General features: G+C 42.0%; 1 protein-coding gene and 1 pseudogene across 2 annotated transcripts in view; both read left to right on the top strand.

The window, feature by feature from the left end:
* Nucleotides 1-21288, top strand: part of NR3C2 (nuclear receptor subfamily 3 group C member 2) — a 367420-nt gene that overhangs the window by 291573 nt on the left and 54559 nt on the right. For both annotated transcript variants that reach the window (XM_068542596.1, XM_068542597.1), the window contains exons 5-6: nucleotides 1076-1414; nucleotides 2920-3064. In XM_068542596.1, the coding sequence (XP_068398697.1) occupies nucleotides 1076-1414; nucleotides 2920-3064 (484 nt within the window). The remainder of the gene's footprint in view (nucleotides 1-1075; nucleotides 1415-2919; nucleotides 3065-21288) is intronic.
* Nucleotides 14708-18613, top strand: LOC137764428 (S-methylmethionine--homocysteine S-methyltransferase BHMT2 pseudogene; annotated as a pseudogene).

The following is a 21288-nucleotide window of genomic DNA, read 5'->3' as shown; positions in this document are numbered from 1 at the left end:
CATTTACCAAGGTGCCATGGGGGCTGTAAAAGAAGAGGAACACCCAATCTTTACGCCTCAGCAGTGCACAGTATAGCTGGGGACATCGGTCGGTCTAACAGCATCTGCACAAAATAACTACTCTGAGTAAGCAAGTGGTTGCACATGGACCACAGCAGGAAGAGTAAGTGGTAGAGAAGCACCCAAGAGGAATAAGTAAAGGGCCAGAGAAAGCTAATTAGAGGGAGCAGAGACAGCACTAAGATAATAAGCTCAATCAGGCGAGTCTAGCCCTTGTTGCCAACTCTTTAGTGGGTAATAGGTGGGAATTATTGGCTTATATAAGATTTAGTTGAGGCATATGTAACTTATTAGCATCTGAAATAATTTATCCTTCCTCTGAGCTCTTAAGTCTATTTTACATACACTAGCTGTGTAGTCTTGGACAGATTTCTTGACCCTTCTGGTCTGCTTCCTCTTTATAAAATGAGAATCGTAATAGTACCTAGTCATAAAATTGTTAAAGTGGTTAATTTATAAAAAGCATTTAGGACATAAAATTGTTAAAATTGTTAAAGTGGTTAATTTATAAAAAGCATTTAGGACAGTGTCTGGTATCAGAAAAATACTGAAAAGGGGCTGCTCCCACTAGTATAACAAGACATCCTTAGAGGAAAAGTACGCTTTAATCAATATAAGTCAATATTTGCTTGCAATTTACCTCATGTAAGGTAGGCCAAACATAATCTTTTTTTAATTCTTGTTTTGGTGTGGTGCCATTTATTGATTTATTTATTTAATTCCAGTTTTCCTGAGATAATAATCGACCTACAGCCCTGTATTAAAGTGTACGGCATAATGATGTGACTTACATACGATATGAAATGATCATCCCAATCAGATTAGTGAATGTTCGGCATCTCATATGGATACAAAATGAAAGAATTAGAATTTTTTTTCTTGTAATGCAGACTCTTAAGATTTACTCTTAACATTTGTATATAACATACAAAAAGTGTTGTGCTTTAGATGGTATTTATCATGCGAAACGTAATCTTAATTTGTCCTGTTTATATATATATTTTTCTTTTTACAGCTCGAAAGTCCAAGAAGCTGGGGAAGTTAAAAGGGATTCACGAGGAACAGTCACAGCAGCCTCCACCTCCCCCACCCCAGAGCCCAGAGGAAGGAACTACGTACATCGCTCCCGCGCAAGAGCCCTCCGTCAACTCAGCGCTGGTTCCTCAACTCTCCACAATTTCCCGAGCGCTCACACCTTCCCCTTCCATGGTCCTTGAAACCATCGAACCCGAGATTGTGTATGCAGGCTATGACAACTCCAAACCAGATACAGCCGAAAATCTGCTCTCCACCCTCAACCGCTTAGCAGGCAAACAGATGATCCAAGTCGTGAAGTGGGCGAAGGTAATTCCAGGTAGGATGGCCTCGCGTTTCAGGGTCTGCGTCCTGAACTAGGCACGTCAGGGCAACAGAGCATACCGTATGCAGCAGTGCGATTGAGTTTGCTTTCTGTTTGATCCCGACACCCAATTTTTTACTCGATGTCAAATGAATCAAGTGTGTAGAAAAAAATCTGGTGAATGTGCTCGTTTCTCTTGAGAAATTAGAGTTAAGGGTTCTGTTGTTAATAGAACATACCCATTTCTTATGTTGAGGATTGAAATGGAAAGTTTCATTCCAGTAATATTAATAAGGTAAAACACATTCTAGTTGTCAAAACAAGAATTGAGCCCATTATTAGCAGCTCGTAGCCAGGGCTACTCTAAGCCCTAGACCAGGTAAATCAAGACATATATACACTACTATATATAAAATAGATAACTAATAAGGACCTGCTGTATAGCACAGGGAACTCTACTCAATACTCTGTAATGGCCTATATGGGAAAAGAATCTAAAAAAGAGTGGATATATGTATAGGTATAACTGATTCACTTTGCTGTACAGCAGAAACCAACACAACATTATAAATCAACGATACTCCAATAAAAATTAATTTTAAAAAAAGACCTCTCAGGTAAGCTGTAGGGGCCTCTGAAAGAGTCTCTCTGAAAATATCTTACTTCCATAACCCTTTAATTTGTCCTTGAAATTCCTACTTCAGTCAGTTTTATGCTGTAGCATTTTATTAATAAGGCCCCTATTAATCTACAGAAACATTGCTCAGAATTGTGATCACATTGTCCCAGTTCATTAATCCAAAGCAGTTTCTTAGATGTCCTGTGGTCAACCAGCAGCCATAAGACAAAAGACTGGGGAAAGCTCTGATGACTGACTCTTTGAAGGGGAGCTTGCCAGGTGAAACTATATACAAACGGAATACCCTGGTGCCCCTGGGAGTACAGAGGGTGAGAAAAGAAACAAAAGAAGGGCCTGAGGCCCAGAAAGGAAGACTGTGGGTAAGGCAGGACAGCATCAAGGATGCTTATTCTGCCTCAGAAGTCTGGTGAAGTCTGGCATTATCCCAGCCTAGGGGAAGCAAGGAATAAGAATTTTTCAATCACTGCAAACTCATGAAAAGTAAAACCTTCCACCAGTATTGCAGATATGCAAGAGTTGACGTCATTAAATTATCTTTTATTTTGAAGTTATTCATTGTGAGTAGGATGAAGCAAGTGGTACAGGTGAATACAGATTCTTTCCGTCTAACTAAGGGTTGTAGACCACCGTCCACAATGAAACTCCCAGAACATCTTAGTTTTTTTTGCCCTGGCAGTTTACCCTCATTGAGAATTTAAGGTGAATTTAACATGAAATGTTGAACAGGACCAGGTCCATGATAGGTGCTCTTTAAATAACTGTGGAATTGATTTGAGTCAATGAGAGAAAGGGGGCAGTTTGGGGTTGACTTACGAAGCTTCTTCCTGGAATGTATTTAAATGCTAAGTGTATTTCTGTGATGAATTGTTCTCTTCTTCAGGATTTAAAAACCTGCCTCTCGAGGACCAAATTACCCTCATCCAGTATTCTTGGATGTGTCTGTCATCATTTGCCTTGAGCTGGAGATCGTACAAACATACAAACAGCCAATTTCTCTATTTTGCACCAGACCTAGTCTTTAATGAGTAAGTACCTATTAATTAGCCTTCATAAAATAAACCGAAGAGTTATTCGCTGTGCTCTTTTATGACTTCTAAACAGATGTACCTTTGTGAAAGAATCCACTGATACGTGTTTTAAGAGTTAAAAAGCTATCATTTGAGGACTTAAAAATTACTTTTTTACAAAATTATAATGCACATGTCTGAGTATATATAAATCAGTGTATGTAGATCTCACATGATAGTATGTGGGAATTGTCCCAAAGAATGATGATCCAGTTGGCTCCCAAAACTTGATTGGTACAAAGCCACAATTAATAGAAAACAACCTATTTTGGTGTCTATTCCAGTTGGGAAGACTGTCTAATTTCTAGGAAATGTGAATGTATAAAGTGCCAGTTTTTGAGCACAGTCATATAATGATTCTTTTGTTAATAGTATACATCTGCTTGGTGTGTTTTCATGACAATCATGATTACCCTTCTTTGTGATCATAAGAGAAGCCAAAATGTTATTCTGTAGCGAAACATTTTTAGGTTTATGATGCATTTTAAAAAGATTGAAAGAATAGTACTAGATTTTTCTTTGGCCGTGAACTCCTCCCTATGTGAAGTTTACATTTTAATATTGCTTGCATTCTACATTAGCACATTTCGTGCATGTTTATATCCAGCCATGCTTCTTTGTAATTGTTGGGTCAAGAAATAGATAAATTAAAAAGGAACATTTGAATGATGATAGTAACCACAGCCATATTCTAACAGATGGCTGTCTCTCAAGATATGAAAATAGGGAATTTTCAATAGGGAAGGAGGTAGATGAGAAATAGATTGGTGATAAAAGAGAGAAAAGGGACGTGAAAGATTCAAAGTGGACATGTAGTGCCAAAATACCTAAATTGTACCGGTAGTAGTTGCCCTGAGAGTATCACTTCACCCAAATACAGTGGACCTCGGAGGCAGTTTTAGTCCAAGATAAATTAGGAGCATCAGTTGTTGGTTCTTGGGGTGACCGTTCTTTGGGCAATTAGTCAGAACAAATAATTCTACTAGTGCATAAACTTCCTTCATGCTTCAGAAGCATGAAGTGAGGCCAAACAACTGACAGGCACATTTTAATTTACTTGTTTTCCTGAATAATCAGCTGATATTATTAAATAGTAAGCCTGTTTTTAAATATGGTCTATAAACCAAAAGGAAAACATATTTGGATTCCCTGGCAGTCCAGTGGTTAGGACTCCGGACTTCCACTGCCGGTGGCCTGGGTTCGACCCCTGGTCGGGGAACTGAGATCCTGCAAGCTGCTCAGTGTGGCCAAAAAAAAAAAAAAAAAAGGAAAGCATATTAAGGAGGTTCTTTGTTTTAAGAGGACATGTGGGTAAATACGAATCTCTATTGGTGCCATCCAGAGTGTCTCCTTTAGATTTTGTTTTAATAGAAGGTTCATTTAACCTTATTCAGTGAATCTATTGATTCTTTGTAATAAAATACGTATAATATAAAATTTTCCACTTTAACCATTTTTAGTGCACAATCAGTAGCATTAATTGCACCGACATTGTTGCACCACCATCATCACTATCCATCTCCAGTACTTTTTTCATCATCCCAAACAGAAACTCTGGACCAGTTAAGCAGTAACTCGACATCCTCCTTTCCCCCAAAGCCCTGATAACCTCTGGTCTATGAATTTGCCTATTCTAGATATTTCATATAAATGGAACCATATAATATGTGTCCTTTTTTTGTCTGACTTATTTCACTTAGCATAATGTTTTCAAGGTTCATCTTTATTGTAGCATGTATCAGAATTTCATTTCATGGCTGAATAATATTCCATTGTACGTATGTATAGACTTGACCTCATTGTTCGCAGATTCTGTAGTTGTGCATTGGCCTTCTGGCACATTTATTTGTAACCCCAAAGTCAGTATTTGCAGCACAGAGAGGCCATAAATTTGAGGTACATAGCATGTACATTTCAGCTGAGACTCTGCCTTCTTGTTTCAGCTCTCATAGTGTAAACAAGTGTCTTTTCCATGGTCTATTTAGTGCCATGTTTTTTGCATTGTTGTGCTTTTTGCTGGTGATTTCACTGTGTAAAATGACCCACAAGCAGAGTGCCAGAGTGCTGTCTAGTGTTCCTAAGTGCAAGAAGGCTATGATGTGCCTTAGGGGAAAAATACAGGTGTTACGTAAGCTTCTTTCAGGCATGAGTGACAGTGCTGTTGGCTGTGAGTTCAATGTTAATGAATCAATAATATATGTTAATAAGGTGTCTTTAAACAGAAATAACACATAAAACAAGATTATGTATAGATCAACTGATGAAAATGTTATGATCAGTGTCTACTACAACTTTATAGAATATAACTACCGTACTTATTTTTACCAAATAAATAGAATTGATCACATTTTGTTTATCCATTCATGGATACATGGGTCGTTTCTGCCTTTGGCTATCGCGGTTAATGCTGCTATAAACATTTGCATATGAGTATCTGTTTGAGTCCTGCTTTCATTGCTTTTGGGTATACACCTAGCGGTGGAATTGCTGGGGCATATGATTATTCTACATGTAACTTTTGAGGAACCACTGAACTGTTTTCCTCAGCAGTTGCACAATTTTACATTCCCACCCTCAGCGTACAAATTAAAAAGAGCAGCAAGAGTTCCAATTTCACCACATCCTTGCTAACAGTCATTTTCTGGGCTTTTTGGTTTTGTTTTTTGCTTTTTTTAATAGCTATACTAGTGGGTATGAAGTATTGGGGGGTTTTTTGGTGTGTTCTTCTTGAAATATATTTGTCATATAACATTGTGTAAATTTAAGGTATACAACATGTTATTTGACACATTTATATGTAATATGATTGCCGTTGCAGCAGTAGTTAGCACCTCTGTCGCATTACATAATTATCATTTCTTTTTCTGGGTGGGAATAACTAAGATCTTGTCTTTTGGCCAGCTTGTTTATTATAATATGGTATTGCTGTCTATATTCACTGTACGGTGCATTAGATCTCCAGGACTGACTTGTCTACTGGTTGCAACTTTGTCCCCTGAAGCAACATCCCTCCTCTTCCCCCATCCCCCGGCAGCCACCATTCTATTCTCTGTTTTCTCAAGCTAGGCTCTTTTAGATTCCACATATAGGTGATATCATACAGTATTTGTCTTTCTCTGCCTGACTTATCTCATAGTAGGTGTGAAGTACTGTCAGTGTGGTTGTGATGTACACTTCCCTAATGACTACTGATGTTGTGCATCTTTTCATAGACTTTTTGGCCATTTGTATATCTTCTTTGGAGAAATGTCCATTCAAGTCCTTTGCCCGTTTTTAATTAGGTTGTTTGTCTTTTGTTCCTGAGTTGTAGGAGTTCTTTATGTATTCTGGATGATAAACTCTTATCAGATATATGATATGTATATTTCTCCCATTCTGTGGGTTGTCGTTTCACTCTCTTGATAGTGTCCTTTGATGTACTTTTAAAACTAAAGTTTTTAATTTTAATGAAGTTCAGTTCATCTATTTTTTGTCATTGTTTGCTATGCTTTTGGTGTCATCTATTAATTTTTAATTGTGTGTAAACATCCAGGTGTACAGGTTTCAAAGTCCAAAATTGTAAGAATCCTTTTTCACAAATGAAACTTAGGGGGAAGCACCTTATATCTGAAGGCTGTACACCTTCAAAATTAATGTCATTGAAAAAAAATTAATTTTGAAAATTGTCATTGAAAATTAATGTCATCGAAGGCTTTTAGAAGTAAATAAGAAACCAAAAAAAAGAAAAAGAGAAAAGGTCATATAAGCTCTATGCATGTCTATTCTAGAAAATGTTAATAGATATAAAATGGAAACAACAAAAAAATTGCTTTCTAATGTTACAAGTAGTTAAATAGTATGATACTATATAATTGTTAGAGTGAACATTTTGTTCCCTATTCTTAACTTTTGACCTCAACCCCAGCCTAGACTTAAGTTTTCTCTCAACTAGAAAGAACAGGGCAGAGCTGTGTTTTTCAAAGGGGGAGGGAGGACCTACTCCCAGGAAACATTTGGAAATGACATAAAGCCTTTTGGTCAAATCCCATCAACAAATAGAGCTTGTTGTGGTAACTCGATCACAGGGTGCCATCACAGACCCTGTATGTTTTAGGGAAACTAATAAATTACAGAGGATGGGCTGCAGCTGAAGTTTGCATATGCATGCTTCAGCCTACATTTATTAAGGAGATATTTACTAACTGTCGTCACTTTTCTAAGCAGTGGTTTTAGAATAGTGAAATATATATCCAATCTTGTGGAACATACAGTCTAATGGAAGAGACAGAAATTATCCCGAAAAATCCTAAAATTATAATTGTGATAAGTATTGAAAGAAGAGTGCTTTGAGAGTAGTTAATGGGAGGTATTGGTCTAGACAGGAAAGGCTTCCCTGGGATTGATGAAGCTAGTGTCATCCAGGGGAAGGCAGTATAGGAGGAGGAAAGTTGATCTAGGTTGAGGGTCCAGCACTGAATACAAGGCAGTGTCATGATGGACCGGGAGAGAAATGCAAAGATGCTGAAAGGCAGAGTCAACAGGAGTTGCGGGTGATTGGATTGTGATAGAAATTGGAGGAGGAGGAAGTAGGTGTGTAAGATGACTTTCAAGCCTCAGCCATAAGTGCCAGGGAAGATATGGCACCACACACTGGGTTAGGGAGCCAAGGTAGAAGACCAGGGTTTGGAAGGGAAGAACACGAGGCCACTTTTAAACATGTTAAGATTGAATTGCCTTTGAAATTGTTATCCAAGAGGAGATATCAAATGGACAGTTACCTATACAGATCAGAAGCCTAAAGAGAGGTCCCACTGAAGAGACAAATTTTGAACTCACCTTAGGGGCAGTGGTTAAAGGAGGATAGACAGGAAAGTGTTAGGTCACAGATCCCAGGGAAAGAGAGGGCTTCAGAAAAGAAGCTGTGGCAACTGATGTTAAGTCAGGAACAGGAAAGCTCGAACATGCCTCCCCCATGCCTGCCAACACCTGCACATTCATGTCTTCTGAACCTGTCCCCCTATGTCCCTCAGCCGGTGCCTGTACCTCAGACCCTTTGCCAAAGGGAAGGAAACTGTCTGGCATTTTGTGCAAGGGAGTAATGCATGCTGTGCAGCTGAGGATAGAATGCATTGGTGGGACCCTCCCTTGTTTTCCCACCCACCCTCAACTGTCTTGGACCCCCTCTCACCTGCATTGGCAGATCCTTTTAAGCATCTGTATCCTTCCCTTGTTTGACTGGCACCTCCTCCTTGAAATCACAGACTCTGTCTTAATCATTTTTAAATTTCCAGCCCGTGGCATTGTGTCCAGGGCATAGCAGGTACTCCATAAATATTTGGTGAATAAATGAATTATTGAGCAAATGAACCAAACAACCTGTTAATCAATCTAGAAGGGGTTTTCTAGGTTATCATCGCTAGTTACAAGGGTGAAGCTTATGATCAAGAAGTGTGATGCGGGGAAGCGTTTTCACCAACAGAGACGTTGCTATATTTAAAATGGTGAAGAAAACTTGAATAGTTGATCATGTGTGTTTGCCTTCAACTGTGAAATGGATCTGAAAGTTCCCAAAGATCTTATCCTTCAGCTGTGTAGGAAAGATGCGAAGTAGAGAATAATTAAGGAAAACATTCTTTCTAAGTTTTTATTAAACATTGGGGTGAAGGTATGAGTTAATACTTTAAATTAGAATAGAACTTTTCTTATTATAAACTTAAAACTTTTCAAATATGTATTAAATGATGCATTATTCAATTTCACCTTGAAACAGCTTATCATATATGGCTCCAGATCACTGCAAGTATTCAAATGTCTTATCAATTTCAATACACGTATTAAAACTCCCATTTAAGCCTGAAATGAAATTTCTTCAAATTTTTTTTAATTTCTGAAATGAAGGTTCAGTGTTACACTCTTTTAAGTGTCAGCCAATATTTTAGAATTAAAGGCATATATATATTACTAATTTTATTGAAGTATAGTTGATTTACAATGTGTTAATTTCTGCTGTACAGCAGTGACTCAGTTATACATATATATATATATATATTCTTTTTCATTTTCTTTTCTATTATAGTTTATCACAGGATATTGAATATAGTGCCCTGTGCTATACAGTAGGACCTTGTAGTTTATCCATCCTATGTATAATAGTTTGCATCTGCTAATCCCAAACTCCCAATCCTTCCCTCCCCCATCCACCCTCCCCCTCGGCAACCACAAGTCTGTTCTCTATGTCTGTGAGTCTGTTTCCGCTTTGTAGAAAGGTTCATTTGTGTTGTATTTTAGATTTCACATATAAATGATATCATATGGTATTTGTCTTTCTCTGTCCGACTTATTTCACTTAGTGTGATAATTTCTAGGTCCGTCCATGTTGCTGCAAATGGCATTATTTCATTCTTTTTAATGGCTGAGTAATATAGAATTAAAAGTATATTTAAAAGCATGTTTATATTGTTTCAAGTCAGAGCCCAATAAAAAAATGTATTTTCGATGCTCTTTCACTGTCTTTGTAGTTCTGAACCTTTGATTATTTCGGTTCAGAGACTGTTGGTGAGAGAGAGAGTCTAAGTCTTAGTGCCCCTTTCTGAGTCCCTCCGGTGAGTGCTGAGTGTGACTCCTGGGAGGGCGGTGTTTGCCCAGCTCATGAGTGAGCGGAGGTGAGCTCAGCCCACACTGCCCTCTTTGCTCAGTGCTGGCTGTGTGATGGCAGCACCAGTAGAAAACCATAGGACTTAGTTATCAGTCATTTCAGGCCATGTTTCTGTGGAGTGATGCCCGTCCCTGTGGTGTCCCCACTGGGGGCCACTGTGCTGCCATAGCCCAGGTGTCCTTAGTGAGTGGCTCTCCCCAAGGCCAGTCTGCCAACAGGACAGTCTCCTTAAGGTCCCTCTGCACCTAAGGTCTTAAAGTTCCAGTAGTCTTGGCTCACTCGTGCTGTGTGTTCCAGGCCACGTCCCTTTTGTTCAGGCAGGGATCAGAGTGTCCCCACAGGGACCCAGGGGTTGGCACGCCCCGCCCTCGCCTCCCGAGGGGGCTGGTTGATATTCCTGAGCCACAGGAGATGACTTCTGTGCCGGGACCCTTGGCTCCAGCAGGGTTAGGACAAGGGGCAGAGGTGCTGATGAGAGAGCCAGAGGGTGGGATGAGCCTGGCTCAGCATCCCCTGCACTGGCTCCATCTGCTTTCCCCCATCTGTCCCCAGCCTCTCTTTCCCTCCACTGTTCCCTTGCTGCTGCTTTCAGATAGGATTTCTTACTTCCCTCCGCTCACGGGGACACTGAACTGTGTAGTTTCTGTGTTTCTAGTCTCTGACCGCCTCCCTTTCCCTCTCTCCTCCCTACTGTCTCACTTCCTTCCCCCCCTTCCCACCCCCTCTCTTTCCTTCCTCCTCTTCTCTCTCTTTTTTTCTGTGTCTGTCTGTCTGTCTCTCACACACACACATACAAACATACCCCTACACCTCTTTTCCTGCCACTGAAAAATCAGCAGCCTTCTGAGATTTCCATTGTTTTGCTTTGTTTTTTACTTCTGGGTCAATTTAAGGGAGTAAACTATAAAAGAAAAGAAGTCCTCTTTCTGTCTCCACTGGACCCTCCAACAACCCGGACCCTGTACCAGCAGCTGGAGGGCCAAGGTGTTTAGCAGAACGGGCTGAGCACTTGGCTTGCTGGGCAGGACTCAGAGCCCCCCCGTTAGACGGTGCATGAGCTGCCTGTCTCATCACACTTCCCACACCCCCTGCCCTTGTGCCCTTCGTCATCCATGCCCGGCCCCTGTAGATGGTTGAGTTTGAGACTCCTGAATAAAGAAAAACAATGTCACAAATAGAGAACGGTCATTCCTTGTCTGCAAGGGACAGAAGCATCGCAGAATGGAACTATCTTTCTTTTGCACAAAACTAGGTATAAAGGACATCTTGCCACCTGAAGGAGGCCAGGCAGAGGGAACTGCAGGGGAGGGTGCAGTGGGGTCTGAGGAGGTTTTGTAAGTGACAAACAAGAAATAATTATTCAGTTACATATGAGGGCAGAGAAAATGTAGGTACAGTCCCAAAACAGGAGGCGTTTCTTTTTCTTCTTTTTTTTTCTAACGATTATCTTGGTGTTTTTTTTTTTTTTTTTTTTGGCTGCATCAGGTCTTAGTTGCGGCACACGGGCTCTCTAGTTGAGGCGTGCGGGCTTAGTTGCCCCGCGGCATGTGGGATCTTAGTTCCCGAACCAGAGATCAAACCCGCGTCCCCTGCTTTGGAAGGTGGATTCTTTACCACTGGACCACCAGGGAAGTCCCCCTTTTTCTTCTTTTTTCAGCAGTATTTCTTCCCCTTTATCAACCTAGCATGATGATGAGAAGTAGAGTTGGGAGTTAAAAGTTACTTCCAGATATGTCAGCAGAGGAGGTGAGGGGAGGGAAGTTCTTGAAGGAATGGGTAACCTGCTCACATCCAGAAAAGTTCATCACAGGTAATTATATTCAATATCCCGTAATGGATAAGAATATGAAACCGTAATGGAAAAGAATATGAAAAAAATTAGAAATATATGTATAACTGAATCCCTTTGCTGTACATCAGAAACTAACACAACATTGTAAATCAACTCTACTCCAATTAAAAAAAGAGAAGTTCCTGAGAGGAGCATGCAAGGGACAGGGACCTCCCTTACCTGAGAAAAATGAGTACGCTAAGGAGAGCAGTCTTAATTTAAAGCTAGAATCACAGGTAGATGTTCTTACTCACTTCTTGTCCTGTCTTGTTTTTCCCCATCCACGCCTCTCATTTTGGACCACTCTGGGGAGGAGGAGATAAGTGATGTTCACTCAGTGTGTTCATTCGACAGCTATTTCTTGAGCAACTTAAATACACCAAGCACTGTTCTAGGCACCAGGAATTCAACAGTGAACAAAACATGGGGCTCCCGCTCTAGTGGCAGGTGGGGGGTGTCATGAGAAAAGTGAAGGCAGCATCACGAAGAAATCCCACCTGCCGTATCCCCAGAGAATATGACTCAGGTAATATACCATCATCCTCATATAGGACCACAAAAAAGTGGTATTGAAAATAGTAAGGGGCAGTTTGAAGGAATTCTCTCAGAGGATTTGCTAGCGCCCTTGGTTAGCCCCACTGATGACCTTTTGGTGCTTTGAAGGATCTAAGGTCATTCCTGACTCAGGCCCTTCACACCTGCTGTTCGCTCTGTGAAGGAGGATGGTGCATTCTCACCTTGTCTCAGCACAGAGTATTCCTATTCAGACAGATTTTGCCCGACCACCAGACCTAGGGTATATACCCTCCCCCACCACCTCGCCCAATCCCTCCCATCATGTCACATGTTTATTTTCTCTGTAGCAGGTCCCCTGACCCCGTAACGTAGGCTCAGGGAGGGGAGGAAGCTGGCCTGTGTGGTACACCTTTGCATGGCCAGCACCTAGGATACTGTCTGGCATTAGTAAGTACTTGATGAACTAATTAATTTTATTTTTTTCTGTTTTTTAAAAATTTTTATTGGAGTATAGTTGATTTACAGTGTTGTGTTAGTTTCAGGGGTACAGCAAAGTGACTCAGTTCTACATATACATATGTCCACTCTTTTCTTAGGTTCTTTTCCCATATAGGCCATTACGGAGTACTGAGTAGAGTTCCCTGTGCTATACAGTAGGTTCTAATTAGTTATGCTTAACAGGGAGAGAAAGGGGAAGGATAAATTAGGAGATTGGGATTGACATATACACACTACTGTATATAAAACAGAGCTAATTAGTTTTAAAATGCTATTTTCAGCATTATTTCCCCGCATAAACTCCATGCCAACCAAATTAACCTTCCTCTTCCCTTTGTCCTGTCTTTCCACTGCTGTGCCTTTGCTCCTAACATTTTCCTTTCCCCTCCCCCAAGCCCAACCCAAAGGATGCTTCCTCTCCAATCACCTCTCTTACCCAAAGTCAATAGTGACTTGTTCCCCCAAAACTGTTTTTATCTGTGTCAATTTTTTTCTATATCAGTCCTTTGGTACTTTCTATGTTTTATTGTGTGTGTGTGTGTATGTATTTTTACACATACATTTTTACTCCAGATATACTGTAAACTCCTAGAATACAGGAAGTATTTTAAAATTTTTCCTTAATGTCTAGCAAAATGCTTTCTACATAATTGGCACTCAGTGATGATTTTGGGGGTTGGTAATGGGTCTTCTTTCCAGTACAAGGGTCAGAAGCAAGATTTTTGATGTGGGTTGACCCCACAGTGCTTTTAGGGCTTGGCATGTAAACCTGATGAAAAGGATTTCCCTTTCAAGGTTGACTTCAAGAGCACTGCTGTAGGTTAATATTTCTTGCGTGGCGTTTCTTGTAGTGTACTTGAGAAATTTCCTAAGTAGTTAATGAAGCTGGGTAATTGCCAGTATAATATGAAATTAAAGCAAAACAAATAGGAGATTGCAAATGGAATGAACTGTGTAAGCTATTTGTAACTATATTGGGATCACAGAGCAGTGGTGATGCAAGAAATAAGTCCCAGCTTTACTCTGGCTAACTAGAGGGAGCTATTTTTCATTTCAAATAAAAGTCAAAACCAGTTTAAGATCATATGTTATGTTTAAAAGGCTTAATGTGGCTAATATTAGCATGTTGTTCTTTAGTTCAGTTAATGTGCTCAAGGACTTTGGTCTCTTCAGGTAAAAATACTCTTCAATACAAAATAAACTCACTGGAGTATATTTCTTTATTGAAAAACTGATAGAGGAAAATTAGTTTTGATGCAGTGATTATATTGCAAGATGGGGCAGGTGGCAAGGAATGGATTAACCAACTAACACACTAAGGAGGGCTCCAGGCTTCCCCCGCCTTGACACAGGTCATAAGACACAAAGATGGTAGCTTTTTTTTTAAATTTATTTTTGTCTGTGTTGGGTCTTCGTTGCTGCGCACGGGCTTTCTCTAGTTGTGGCGAGCAGGGGCTACTCTTCACTGCAGTGTGTGGGCTTCTCATTGCAGTGGCTTCTCTTGTTGCGGAGCACAGGCTCTAGGCGTGCGGGCTTCAGTAGCTGTGACTCACAGGCTCAGTAGTTGTAGTTTGTGGGCTGTAGAGCGCAGGCTCAGTAGTTGTGGCACATGGGCTTAGTTGCTCCACGGCATGTGGGATCTTCCCGGACCAGGGCTCGAACCCGTGTCCCCTGCATTGGCAGGCGGATTCTTAACCACTGCACCACCAGGGAAGCTCCAGAGATGGTAGCTTTGACAGCACCCCTCTGGATTGAAGAAGGAGAACACACCTGCTGTGTCTTGATATATAAAGTATTTTCTGAATTTGTGTCTTTAGATACTTCTAGAACCCAAACTGTGTCACATGATTATCCATTTTTATTGTATCACACACGAGAGATGATTTTGGTTTTATGTCCCTCACTTCCACCGATGAAACCCTAAGCTAATTTAATAGGGTTCTGTTTTGGGCAGGCTCTGAGGTGGTTATTTAATTTTTCTTAAGTTCTGAGATTGATACTTTTCTGAAAGAAACAAGTGGAGAAGGGAGAGAAATCAAAAAAAGAAGGTCATATGTGGAGACCCTCCACCTCCTTATTTAAAACTCATCTGTGTATCTGGGTCATTAGCACTGCAGCAGGAATGTCGCCCCAGTCAACGTACACAGTGATGGGTGTGGCAAGCTTTGTCTAGCTGGACCCATCTTCTGTGCCCGTCCACCTTGAAATAGACACTGCCTCAATAGAATCGATGAAATGAGTAGTTTATAAACTCCTAACTCCCGTTCTGCTACAGGCATTGTGTCCCTCTCTGTCTTAGGCACCTCCGGCTGCTGTAACCAAACCCCATAGATGGGGTGGTTTAAACAGCAGACCCTTATTTCTCATAGTGCTAGAGGCTAGAAGTCCAAGATCAGGGTGCCAGCATGGTCAGGTTCTGCTGAAGGCTTTCTTCCTGACTTGCAGAGAGAAGGCTGCCTTCTCACTGGCCTCACATGGTGCAGAGAGTCAGCTCCAATGTCTCTGCTGCTTCTTCGAAGGGCATTAATCCTATCATGGGGGCTCCACCCTCATGACCCTAAATGCCTCCCCAAAGCCCCACCTACTGATACCATCACATTGGGGGTTAGAGCATCAACATATGGGGGTGGGGGAAGACGAACATTCAGTCCATAACACTCCATTTACATGGATACTAGAGTGCAAAAGTAATTAATAATCAAGTAGTTTACAGGGGTTATTTGAAGGATTATGGGCTGATGCTGAAAGCTGGTGAAAGGCATCATGCTGTACGCCATCTCCCACACATCCTATTTCATCTTCACAGCTCTGTGATGTGGGAATTTATTACACCTCTTTCAAAGATGAGGTGACAGAGGCTCAAAGTTTTGAGCCCCAATGTCTCTCAGTCCCAAACTCAGAATTTTTCAACTACATCAAGGCTTGTACCTTGACCATGGAACTTGATTTTTCAGGCAGTTAGGCATAGTGGACCTTTGGCGCTAATGTTGGTTTCATTGGGTGGTTTCAGAGACTGTATGTATTTGGAAACTTTACTGACCAATCATGTATCATCTTTCATAAGAGTTACTCTCCAAAATGGGTGAGAATATGCCCAATGTCTAAAGAACACAAATGGAAAATAAAATATTCTTAGAAAAACTGGAACTTTGGTTCAGAGTGTGACTTAGTCCTCCAAATCTGTTTCCTTCCTCTCTGATATCACAACAATATTTAAGAGCTCCACTGTTGAAGACCAGGGGCTCAGTCCCTAACCTTGCTGATAAGTCCCTCAGTGTTGTCAAGTGAATGAGTTAACTTCACTAGACCCTTGTCTCCCTTCTGGAGAATGAGGGAATTGGATGAGATCAGCGGTTCACAAACTTTTTGTTCTCAGGACCCCCTTTATGCTCTTAAAATCATCAAGGACCCCAAAGAGCTTTTGTTTATGTAAGTTATAGCTATTGGTATTTACTCATATCAGAAATTAAAACAGAAATTTTTTAAAATATTGATTCATTTAAAAATAAGATTAACCTATTATATATTACATAAATAGCAAGACAAAAACATAATAGCAAAAACATTTTATGAAAAATAACTTTTTTTTCAAAACAACAAAAAAAATTAGAAGAGTGGCACTGTTTTGCCTTTTTTGCAATTCCTTCAATCTGACTTAAATGAAGACAGTTGCACTCTCTTATCTGCTTCTTACATCCAGCCAGTTGTGACTGGTTGTTTGGCCAAAGTGTAGGAAAAAGATTCAGCCTCACGCAGATGTATAGTCAGAGAAAGAACCTCTTGGAATCCTGGAAAGAGTCCTGGGGACACCCCCGCATCCTCAGACCACATTTGGAGAACCACTGGTCTAGGTGATGTTTAAAACCCAACCCAGACTCTGATTCTGCTTGGCTTTCAGGAAGCTTCACTCAAGGTCCAGATCTCTGTTTCCTCATTTAATTATCTACATTTCCCACACTGGAGAATCAAAGCTCAGTAGAACATCATCTCCGTGCTTAAAAGGGCTCTCCGTCTAGTAGCAGGATACTTATGGGGCCTGCCATGTGCCATTAGCTCTACTTGATGCTTTTATATGAACCACTCGTTTACAATCGTATTTTAAAGCAGGTACGATGATCACTGTTTTATAAATGATGCAGCTGCCTCAGGCAGACAACAGTTCAGTGGATTATCCACGATCACATAGCAATGGAGAGGTGAACCTCACGTGTGAGCCCAGGTCTTCCCTGAAAGCTCCTGCTGTTTTCATTACATCACGTGTCTCCTCTCGTCTACAAAGTAATGGAGAAGGAAGGGTCTCAGAGGTCCCTTCCAACCTCTTACAGTTTATGATTCTGTAGTTCTGCTTTACCAGTCACATAACTTATAGCTGTGAGAACTTGTGGTTAGCACGAGGTCGATTAAGAAGGAGGGGGAGGGACTTCCCTGGTGGTCCAGTGGTTAGGACTCTGCGCTCCCACTGCAGGGGGCGCAGGTTCAATCCCTGGTCGGGGAACTAAGATCCCACAAGCCGTGAGGCGCAGCCAAGAAAAAAAAAAAGGAGGAGAACAATATTACAAAGACTATCCCAGTCACTTCCCCTAAAGTGAAAAGTAAATCTCTTTACTCTTATCATTTAGTCAAAAAAATGAACGACGACTGGTATTTCGCTAGTCAGGAGGAAGTATTGAGAATGTCTGCAGTGTGCAAGGCTCTGTGGTGGCCATGGTAAGGGAACCACAGTGACAGTCACAATTTCCGTTCTCCAGAATTCTGTCGTGTGGTTGGTGAATTGAGATGTAGACACGTGTAGAACAGGGAGCCCTCCTACACTGTTGGTGGGGACGTAAATCGGGGAAGCCACCATTGAGAACAGAATAGAGGTTCCTGAAAAAACTAAAAATAGGAGGGGCGGGCTCCTGGCCCCGTGTGCTCCCCACCACCCAGCGCCCGCAACGGCCGCAGCACGATGGCCCCGGAGCCAAGAAGGGCATTTTGGAGCCTCTGGATAGCGGGGAGGGTATGCTTGGAGACGGCAGCTTTCACATAACTCTGGAGAAGAGGGGCTACATGAAGGCCAGGCTCTGGACTCTAGAAGCCGTAGTAGAACATCCAAATGCAGTTCGTCAGCTTCACGTGGAATTCTTGAGAGCGAGATCGAATGTCACGCGGACTTTCATCTTTTCTGCCAGTGAGGACAATATGGAAAGCCAGTGGGAAGCTGTAAACGCTGCTGCCTGTGACCTTACCAGAGAAGCAGCCGACAGAGGTGATGCTTTGGGCGCAGGGGGGATCTGCCAGACATCGTTGTACAAACACCACAAGGATGAAGCTAGAATTTAAAAACTTTTTCGACTACAGCTAGAGGGTTTTGCCAGGAAAAATGTGAACTTCTGGATTGCAGAGTACTTTGAACACCCTGAAGAAGCTGTGTGGGCTGTGGAAGTCTTAAAAGAATCTGGAAAACCCGTGGCAGCCACTGTGTGCATAGGCCCAGAGAGAGACATGCATGGTGTAACACCTGGAGAATGTGCTGGAAGCTGGTGAAGGCAGGGGCTTCAGTCGTTGGCGTGAACTGCCGATTTGGGCCCTGGACCAGCCTGAAGACAATGAGACTCATGAAGGAAGGCCTACAGGCTGCAGGGCTGAAAGCACACTTGATGGTGCAGTTCCTGGGGCTCCACATGCCCGACTGCGGCAAAGGAGGGTTTGTGGATCTCCTCGAATATCCCTTCGCACTGGAGCCCAGAGTTGCAACCAGATGGGATGTTCAAAAATACGCCAGAGAGGCCTACAACCTGGGGATCAGGTACATAAGGTGGGTGCTGTCGATTTGAGCCCTACCACATCCGGGCAATTGCAGAGGAGCTGGCCCCGGAAGGGGGATTTTTGCCTCTGGCTTCTGACAAACGTGGCAGCTGGGGAAGTGGTCTCAGCACACGCACCAAACCCTGGGTTAGAGGCCGGGGCTAGAAGAGAGTGTTGGGAGAATCTGCTGCCGACTTCGGGCAGACCTTTCTGTCCTTCAGTGTCAAAGCCAGATGCCTAAGGAGTAATGAAAGAAAACACTGAAATAGCAGAACGGAAAGAAATCCCCCTCAAGCCCCATCTGGAACCCTTCCTCGCCTCTATCCACAGCCCACCACGATGTCTCCAGCTGCTGAACAGCTAATGCGCTGTCAGTTCAACATAGGATGTGTATTGCATTCCTGCTGTGCTTAAGCTCCGAGCAGGATGCTGGGGGAGATGCGAATCTGATGAGAAAGGCTTCCCGTTCTCCCGGTAATGCTGCAGGACATGCTTTTGAAGGGCATCAAGAATAGTGAAACTTGTCTTTTAGAGTGAATTTGAGATTTTAGAATAACCAGAAGTCAGTGAGCAACAAACCCAGTGATTAATTCAGGTGACTAAACTAGGTGCAGAAGGAGGATAGAGCAGCATTCTAAACTAAACTAAAAGTAATGAGTCCACCTTTCTTAAATGATTTGTATAATGACTCCAAAGGCAATCCCAAAGGAAAAGATGCAAAAATGTTTTAGGATTTTTTGAAATAATCATATAACCTTCCAGAGTGATTACTTTCAAAGATGATTTTACTTAAAGGTGTTAGGTCCCAGAATTTTTTAAATGTGTCTCTATAATCACAAATAGCTAGATTATAAACTACTAAGGGCAAGAACAATGTGATATGCTTCTTATATTTTTTTCTTAAAGTATTTAGCATTATGCCAGGCACACTAATAGATGCTCAATGAAATACTTAATGTAGATTGTTTAAAATAAGTAAAAAGAGATAAGCAGTTTTGGAGGACCTTTTTAAAAGTCAGAGTTCAAATCTATCTTGGTCTAATAAATTTTCTTGACTTATGTTTGAGCTATTTGCTATGTGCCAATTTCTCTCTATTTTTCAAAACAATGTATCAATTTGTAACAATTAATAAAATTAAAAATAATTTACCTTTAAAAAAAAACTAAAACTAGAGCTACCATATGATCCTGCAATCCCACTCCTGGGCATATGTCCAGACAAAAACATGGTTTGAAAAGATACATGCACCTCTATGTTCATAGCAACACTATTACAATAGCCAAGACGTGGAAACAACCTAAATGTCCATTGACAGATGAATGGATAAAGAAGATGTGGAACTCAGCCATAAAAAAGAATGAAATCATGTCATTTGCAGCAACATGGATGGACCTAGAGATTATCATACTAAGTGAAGTCAGTCAGACAGAGAAAGACAAATATCATATGATGTCACTTATATGTGGAATCTGAAAAAATGATACAAATGAACTTATTTACAAAACAAAAATAGACTCACAGACATAGAAAACAAACTTATGGTTATCAAAGGAGAAAGGGGAGAGGGATAAATTAAGAGTTTGGGATTAACAGATACACACTACTATATATAAAATAGATCAACAACAGTGTCCTACTGTATAGCACAGGGAACTATATTCAATATCTGGTAATAACCTATAGTGGAAAAGAATCTGAAAAAGAATAGATATATATGTATAACTGAATCACTTTGCGGTACACCTGAAGCTAATACAACGTTGTAAATCAGCTCTACTTCAACAAAAAGTTACTTGTTTTGGGGAAAAAAAGACGGAGACACATGAATAGCGTTTTGAGAGATGAAGTGGGAATAATAAATGACAAAGGAGTTTTTCCTAAGATGGGTGCTCCAGGAGTGTAAGGACAAAATAACTCCTCAAGGAAAGCTGCTGGCAGAACCATCTAGCTTTGAAGGCTGTGCCAGCCTCCAAAGGAGGGTTAGAATCGGGCCAGACAGAGTACAGAGGTGGTGTGTGCAGTCCAGACATGAGAAACCATCCAGATTAGGAAAGGTGATCAGTCTCTGAGTGCAGAAGTGAAGTGATGGAACCACAGGACCTGAAGCACTGTGGGCTCACCCTCCAGAGTGGAGGGGGCTCTATCTTTCTGCCTTTCCTTCTGGCGGTTTCTGCCTTCTCTCTCCTCCTTCCCCCTACGGCCATCCTTTTCCTCTCTCTCCCATCCCATCCCATGCCATGCCATCCCATCCCATCCCATGCCATGCCATCCCATCCCATGCCATCCCATCCCATCCCATGCCATCCCATGCCATCCCATCCCATCCCATCCCATCCCATCCCATCCCATGCCATCCCATCCCATCCCATGCCATCCCATCCCATCCCATCCCATCCCATCCCATCCCATGCCATCCCATCCCATCCCATGCCATCCCATCGCATCCCATCGCATCGCATCCCATCCCATCCCATCCCATGCTATCCCATGCCATCCCATCCCATCCCATGCCATCCCATCCCATGCCATCCCATCCCATGCCATCCCATCCCATCCCATGCCATCCCATCGCATCCCATCGCATCGCATCCCATCCCATCCCATCCCATGCTATCCCATGCCATCCCATCCCATCCCATCCCATCCCATGCCATCCCATCCCATCCCATGCCATCCCATCGCATCCCATCACATCGCATCCCATCCCATCCCATCCCATGCCATCCCATCCCATCCCATGCCATCCCATCCCATGCCATCCCATCCCATCCCATGCCATCACATCGCATCCCATCCCATACCATGCCATGCCATGCCATCCCATCCCATCCCATCCCATCCCATCCCATCCCATGCCATCCCATCCCATGCCATCCCATGCCATCCCATGCCATGCCATCCCATCCCATGCCATG

The sequence above is a fragment of the Eschrichtius robustus genome, chromosome 4 (genome assembly GCF_028021215.1).
Source record: "Eschrichtius robustus isolate mEscRob2 chromosome 4, mEscRob2.pri, whole genome shotgun sequence".
NCBI classification, from domain to species: Eukaryota; Metazoa; Chordata; class Mammalia; order Artiodactyla; family Eschrichtiidae; genus Eschrichtius; species Eschrichtius robustus.
The sequence above is the reverse complement of the archived record's forward strand: the minus strand, read 5'-3'. Positions and strand labels throughout refer to the sequence as shown.